The 7,959-nt window shown below is 42.7% G+C and overlaps 1 protein-coding gene across 1 annotated transcript; it reads left to right on the top strand.

Moving 5' to 3' along the window:
* Window positions 1-382: 382 nt before the first annotated feature.
* LOC147992900 (uncharacterized) lies at window positions 383-996 on the top strand. The gene has a single exon (XM_087541777.1). The coding sequence runs from the start codon at window positions 519-521 to the stop codon at window positions 762-764; it is 246 nt and encodes an 81-aa protein (XP_087397903.1). The 5' UTR covers window positions 383-518; the 3' UTR covers window positions 765-996.
* Window positions 997-7,959: the final 6,963 nt, after the last annotated feature.

Below are 7,959 nucleotides of genomic sequence, written 5' to 3'. Positions count from 1 at the left end.
CGGCTAGTTGAGGAAATCAAATAAAAAGAAGAAATAAGATAAATTCTCGCAAAAAAGGAAGAAATCGGATAAAAGGAAGGTTTTCGGGCGCAATTGCGGAAAATAAAATACACGTCAACGACAGAAACATCACCGGCATCATTTTAAGGCACACGGCAAGCACCCACCAGCCACCAACTACACCAGCAATTACACAAGGGAAGAAACATTTGCCTCCGGTCCACCGCGTCCGCAGCCAATGTCAAAACTAACTCGTCCACGCGGGATCATCACTCGTGCATGATCCTCCCACGAAGTTGCCTGCCCCGTGACTTTTAAGCTCTTGACCATCTCAGTTTTGAATCGGCCGGCACATTCAGTCGGGTTATCCAAATCCAAACACTAAAAAAAGCGCAAAACCGCGTCGCGCTCGAGCATAAAGGACTCTAGGCGTAGTGGCGTTACCATCCAAACACAACAAGCAGAAGAGGTCCCAAAACCTCGGAGCCCACCGGCGACCTGACGATCGATCGCTACCCATGGCCGGCGGGAGGAAGCGGGACTGGATACGGAAGAAGATGACGGCGGCGGCCGGCGGCGGGCCGCTGCTGCGCGTGCGCGCGCTGTCCACGGGGCTGCAGCAGCGGAGGGGCTGGCTGCCGCGCGTCGACCTCCTCCGGCTCTTGTACGAGAGCGTCGTGTTCCGGCTGCTGTGGGTGCTCGAGTCCCTGGTCGTCCTCTCCCGGCTCTGCTTCTTCTTCCTCCGTTTCGGATTCCGGCTGTAAATAACCAGCCGAGTTGTTGGGTTGTTGTGTTCGTGTGTCGTGCGTTAAAAAACCTCACCCGCTTGTTCCACAAAATAGAAATGTAAATAGTGCACGAAATTCAGTGATCTTACTCTCGCTTCCCTGGGTTCGTTTTCATGGGCCATGGCTATTTTTATGTCAAGCATAGTTGTTTTTTAGGCCATGCATGTTTGCAAATGTTTTTCATAAACATACTTATCAATTTTTAATACTCTTCTTATAAGTATGGGTATTTTTTATGCAACGCTAAGGTACAACGGGTGTAGCTCATCCAATGTTCACCTGGATACATCTAGCCGGAGGAAATTGACCAAACACCCCCAAAACAATTAACCGATTGAATGAAGCGGCTTATTAGATTATGTGAAGCCAAATAAAAGGCACCACTAACAAAAGAGAAAGAGGCATACTCCAAAGGACACCACATGAGAGCTCAAACAAAGGCACATGGAGCGAGTTTACAGAGCTGCCCTTTTACCTCGCATGAATGAACGGTCCCCGGTGTCCTAGTGCAGTCTTCCTTTCAGTGCCCCGAATAGTTCAACGACATCCCTTGTTATCTTTGCAGTGCAAATTTTTTGGTAGTAAGCTCGTATTCATTATGGCAAATTCCAAGCTCTGCATCACATAATATAGTTATAAATTTCTCCGGATGCAAAAAAAGAAAGAAATCTTGAACCGATCTTTGCATCGTTCAAACTAGTTAAGCTCTGTTTTTGCTTTTGTGATCGAGCAAGAACGTTTGGCGAAATCAAAGAAAACAGCCCCAAAATCCATTCTTTGAGCTCTGTTTTTTATGATGGGCTGTTGTTTGGGTGACCTCGCTTTAGGCTAATATATATAAAATCTCTAGCTGACATTTATGTAGCCAAGACCATCTTTTACGTTTGATTCAGATGCCTACTCTTTGGGGAATTTGCTTCGACACATTTAAGCGGGATAGCTGCCTTTCAGAATAGGTGTCATTTTTCTTTATGCCTTTTGAAATAGGTGACAATTTTCTTTTGCCCCGCAATGATGGTGAACGGATGACAAATGAGCCTCCTTAGCCCAGACAATTTTTTTTGCGGGGCCTTAGCCCAGGCAATTTTTTTTGCGGGGCCTTAGCCCAGACATTTGAAGAGCAGGTGACAATTTTTTTTTCGACCCACGACGATGATTACGTGCGGATTTGTTTTTCTTCTAGATGCCTTTTAGAATATGTTGAAGAGTAGGTGACAAATTTTCTTTTTCCACCCGCAACGATGTTTTTTTTTGAATTTTCACGCGGGGGGGGGGGGGGGGGAATTCCCCCACCTGAATATATATATTGAGCCAGCCTAGGCAACACAATACAACAGCAGGGGGCGGGGACGGGGAACAACTCCCCTAAACTACACAACACCACCCACACTTTTTACAGATGCAGGACGCCAAGCCACACGTCAACGTGTCCACGACCGTCTGGGCGGAACCAACTACGCCAGAGGACGGCATCGTCACGGCAGGCCTTCAGCGTAGCGGCCAGAGAGGGGAATTCCTGCCTGAACACCACCGCATTCCGCCGCTTCCAAAGGTCCCAGCAGCACAACAGGACGAAGGCATACCAGAACGCCTGCGTGAAGGGACATCCGAAGATCAAGTGATCGGGTGTCTCGAGCGCAACACCGCACTCGGGACAGCCAGCGTCGCGCGGCTCCACGATGTGTTTCTTCAGCAGGTTGTCGCGGGTGTGGATCCTCTCAAGAGCAAGCAGCCAGGAGAAAAACCGGACTCTGAAGGGAGCCGGGGAGCTCTAAAAGAAGGCAACATTCTCCATGACTTCGCCACCAAGGCGAAGGAGGGCATAGACCTTACGTGCAAATTTGTTTTTCTTCTAGATGCCTTTTAGAATATGTGCCAAAAAAAGAATTGTGTCCCTCTCGATGGTGAATGGATGACAGATGCGCCTACTTAGCCACGAAATTTGCAAAATAGGTGAGAAAAAATGTTCTGTTTTGTCTCACCACAATTAATGGGACAGCTGCCTTTATCCACAGGGCCTTCTTTATGAGGATCCCAGATATTCTCTAGAATAACGCGGGTGTTCGAACAGTGGTTGCCGGGTGCATCACTGTGAACCCAGCCATTGGGCTACTGCCCCGTCCTCGTTTCGTTAACTACAAACGGCGATATAGTATATTGTTTCGTATTTTCTGCCTCTCTGGAGAAGCAGCCATTGGTTTTCCGGCTGCTCCATGGACAAGCAGCAAGTCCTCTCCAACTCCAACCCAACTGCTGCTAGGGCATGAAGGATCTCTCCTCCCCTTGTCTTTTCTCTTCTTCGTCTGCTTTCTCTCTTTCTCTGACTGACCAGGAGCAGGAGGTGCAACTGTGGGCTTTGTTGAGATTGTGTGTACAGACGAGTAATAGCTCCACAGGACAACTGTGTGGGTCATTTGAATTGCATTTTGGTTACCTGGCAGATGTTGATGGACTAGTTAAATTGATAACCTTTCGGTGACAGTATTAGTTGTTTCTCCACTGCTTGTTTGGAGGGTCCTGTTCTGGGCGTGTAATGCAATGCATCGACGAGTGATGAGTGCTAGTGAAGTGACAATGCATGTCCTAGAGCTCATTGGGGATTCACGGGATATGGCAGATGTTTCTGAACGACGTCATAGTGTCACAGGCATTCAATGCAAGCAGCAGCGAGCGGCATGGGCTGCGAATTGGCATGCACATTGTTCATTGTTCATCGTGACGTAAGTCTGCTCCATTGGAAATCTTGCAGCGCAGCCTTGATAAACCATGGGCATAAACGTTTCAGCACAAAACAATCTAATCGTGAGTCCGTGACACGTTTTCATATTGAATAAACATATCTCGAAACCATTAACACACATGTGCCTAGCTGTTCCGATTTTAGCATGCATCAGTGTGATTAGAACGTGGTTAAACAATGTACTTAATCTAGAGATGGAACGGCTTTCAGCAGAAACTGCCGAGCGAGGAGCTGCCTGATATTAAAAAAACACAATCACCACGCCCAAAAAATCATGCTTAGTGAAACATTATGGAGAACATGAGAGTGATTTTCACTGGCCCGAAATGATCCACGAACGCAAAATTGCCCGCGGGTTGCTCTCCTCTGGCTCTGGCCACCAATCGACAACGACTAGCATGCGCTGGTCGTACAAGTCTGCACGCGCATGGAGCATCTGTACTAAAAAGCCCGACGTTGTGCGTACATGTCAGTTGGGTGTAAGAGCCCTAGGTGCTTTGGCATGTGGGTGGGTCAGGGCTGGTTGGATACAAGCCAAAAACAAAGAGACTTTTTACGGTACAGCTTACCCAAAATGCCCCTCCCGCCGGAAAATACTACCCAATTTCTGGGCTAGTATTGCTGCATCCGGGCCATTGAATCATAAAATTGAATGGCCAAAAATGATTTGATTTACCGTAAAAGGTCTCAAAATAAATTGAATACATGCCTTATACACTGACAGCGAGAATCCCAATGGTGGCCAGACGGTAGGGATAGCGGCCTGCCTATAGCGCGGCCACCAAACGCATTTTTTGAGGGAGTGGGCTTTTATGCAAGAGCCTGGTTATATGTGTGCTTCAAGGCAGATGCAATAAATGTGAGAAAAAAGATAAAGAGAAGATGAGAAAAAAAATACAAATTTTATAGCCAACTTTATAATTAACCTTATTGTATGAGTGACTATATGTGTTGGCTATAAATGATATGACAATATCTTATAGCCAGTAATTGGCTATATTATTAACCATGCTCTAAAAACGTGAAAACGCTAGACCGTAGAAGGCCACAGCTCTTGGCGCCAATAAATCCGGTCTGCACGGCGTCAGGCGCACGGTACAAAACTGTAAACAACGCAATACTCCATCTTATACAGCCATACGCTCGGATCCAAAGGAGGATCAACGGCTTAGATAATATGATCATGTGGTAGTACGAGCCATATGGAATTTTCAAGTGGATACGAGTTTTCCTTTTTTTTTTGCGGGGTCTTCCTTCTCTTCTCTTCTTAAAATGAAGTAGAAGATGTAAAATTACATGTGCTCTATGCGTTGGGTGACTTTTCGTAGCGTGCTATAGTGTATATCATGATGCATGTTTACAATCATCTTCTAAAAAAAACACTTCTCATAAATTTCCTGCTACCCCTCAACGTTTGTAGCACCTAGAGCTTGTTCCACCATCACACTCGTTGAGTCGCTTGGAGGGACGATAAATGGGTCTCCAAAGAACTGAACCGCAAAATTCAGACCCAGGAACACAGGCCCTTGCCTCAGCCTCCACCACATCTGCACATGACAGAGCTTCTGTCCGTCCCTTGGCAATGGCACACACCACGCTGCCATGGTGGCCACGCATTCACCGCATCCGCACTCGTGCTCCGAAAGCGGCATCAACATTTTTTCTGAACCGGAGTTGGCACAAAGGCAGGGTTCTTTCCTTTCACATCAAGGTGGCCACTCCCATCCATGTCTAGGACATTTGAGATTTTGGGTAGCAGCAATATATACTTAGAACCCAGTCAGGCCTGTGTACTGCAACTCGTATTCATCATCAATGGGAAATTCCAAACTCTGCATCTATGCATCACATACATTTAGTTAGTTACAAATTTCTCTGGACAAAAAGAAAGAAAGTGATCTCCAGCCAACCTTCGCATCTTTGAAATTTATTAAGCTCTGTTTTAGTGCTCGAGCAACAATGATAGGGGAAATCAAAGAAAACAGCCCCCAATTCATTTTTCCTTTTATTTTACACACATGGTGCACACACACTGACACGGTAACAAGAAACACACCAACATGAATGAGCAGCAGAGAAGCACGCTGGCAATGAAGATTGAGGCCACATCTCCCACCGAATTTTATCAGCACTACTGGCCAAGTGGCCATGGATTCCGTCACATAACTCCCGTACTCCTTCTTTTTTTATCTTAGCAAGTTATATAGAGTAGTTGACAAATATACTAGCGACTCAATATAACTAGAAGGAAACATGCGCGTGATGCATCATGGCCAATTCCAAACTATGCGGCTGGCGCATCACATAATATAGTTACAAATTTCTCCGGATGCAAAGAAAGAAATCTTCAACCAATCTTTGCATCGTTGAAACTAGTTAAGCTCTACTTTTGTTTTTGTGATCGAGAAACAACGTTTGGGGAAATCAAAGAAAACAGCCCCAAAATCCATTCTTTGAGCTATGTTTTTTATGATGGGATATTTTTATTGGGTGACCTTTCTTTAGGCTAATAAATCCGTTGCTGACATTTATGCAGCCAAGCCCATCTTTTATGTTTGATTCAGACGCCTACTCTTTAGAGGTATTTTTTTATTGATGCCTTTTAAAATAGGTGACATTTTTTTTCTTGATGCCTTCTGAATAGTTGACAATTTTCATTTTTGCCCCGCAATGATAATGAATGACACGAAATTTGCACAATAGGTGACAAATACTTCAACGCAACGACGGAAATTTGAAGAAAAAAAATATTTTTGTGACAACATGCATCATACGAAATAGCTGGCTTATTCCATGCATCCTTTCTTTGAGCTTTGTTTTTTATGATGGGATATTTTTATTGGGTGACCTTTCTTTAGGCTAATAAATCCGTTGCTGGCATTTATGTAGCCAAGCCCATCTTTTATGTTTGGTTCGGACACCTACTCTTTAGAGGTATTTTTTTATTGATGCCTTTTAAAATAGGTGACATTTTTTTTCTTGATGCCTTCTGAATAGTTGACAATTTTCATTTTTGCCCCGCAATGATAATGAATGACACGAAATTTGCACAATAGGTGACAAATACTTCAACACAACGACGGAAATTTGAAGAAAAAAATATTTTTGTGACAACAGGCATCATAAATAGCTGGCTTATTCCATGCATCCTTTCTTTGAGCTCTGTTTTTTATGATGGGATATTTTTATTGGGTGACCTTTCTTTTAGGCTAATAAATCCGTAGCTGGCATTTATGTAGCCAAGCCCATCTTTTATGTTTGATTCGGACGCCTACTCTTTAGAGGAATTTTTTATTGATGCCTTTTAAAATAGGTGAATATTTTTTTCTTGATGCCTTATGTTGACAATTTTCATTTTTGCCCCGCAATGATAATGAATGCCACGAAATTTGCACAATAGGTGACAAAAACTTCCACGCAACGACGGAAATTTGAAGAAAAAAATATTTTTGTGACAAATCGGCGATATAATATGTTGCGGTTGTTCCGTAGTTTGGGACTGAGTCAATTACACCGGTGGTGCTAGAACTTGACGTAAATGATCACTTTGATGCTAGAAGTTGCGGTGTACATCGAAGTGGTGCAAAAACTTGGCTTGGGCGTGCAAATACAGTGCATATCCCCTTTTGTATACATAGTCTGTGCTGACTAGGTGCGTGGGGTCCGCTGTCAGCCAATGAACCAGGAAGAATGTTTTTTTCTAAAACCCCCTCAATTTTTTGACAAAAAAACCATATGAATGTGGCGTTTTACTTCTCTATGACCAGTGGGTCCCGCCTGTAAATATTAATAGAAAAAGATTGCAGGCAGGTTTCAAACCCGGGACCACAGGCTACCAAAACAACCGGCTAACCACTTCACCCTTCACGTGGATTAGAAATCAATGATGACGACAGGATAAATATTTAGCAATGACACTTATGGAGCTTAAATGGGCTGTAGATATTGCAACCCATTTTGCACAAGCGATATTTATAAGATATTTCAAAACGTAAGTAATAAAAATAATGTTCCAATATTTGTGTGTTATCAATACAATGTAAATAAAACAATGAAATATATACCCATGTATATATAAAATATTTAGTTTAGTTAATATGCATTTTAAAATGTATATTAGATACACTGTTTAATGAATACAAAAAAAGTATACACTCATGGCTTATATTTAAATTTTAAAATGATGAATACAAACATTTCTTAATATCTATAATTATTCACATGTCTATATTTTTTACTCATGATTTATATTCGAAAACAGTATATATTTTGAATATTATACACGATTGAATATCCATATCAAAAGTTTAAAATTAAAATTATGAATACTTTTAATTATAAAAATTGAACTATAGAAATGTTCTTATAATTATTGAAAATGTTTTTATAATAAAAACAATATTTTAAATGTAATTTTAAAAGAAATCGTAT

The sequence above is a fragment of the Triticum urartu genome, chromosome 1A (assembly GCF_056163025.1).
Source record: "Triticum urartu cultivar PI428250 chromosome 1A, HENAU_Tu73, whole genome shotgun sequence".
Lineage (NCBI taxonomy): Eukaryota > Viridiplantae > Streptophyta > Magnoliopsida > Poales > Poaceae > Triticum > Triticum urartu.
Note: the sequence above shows the minus strand (reverse complement) of the source record. Positions and strands in the feature narration are given on the sequence as shown.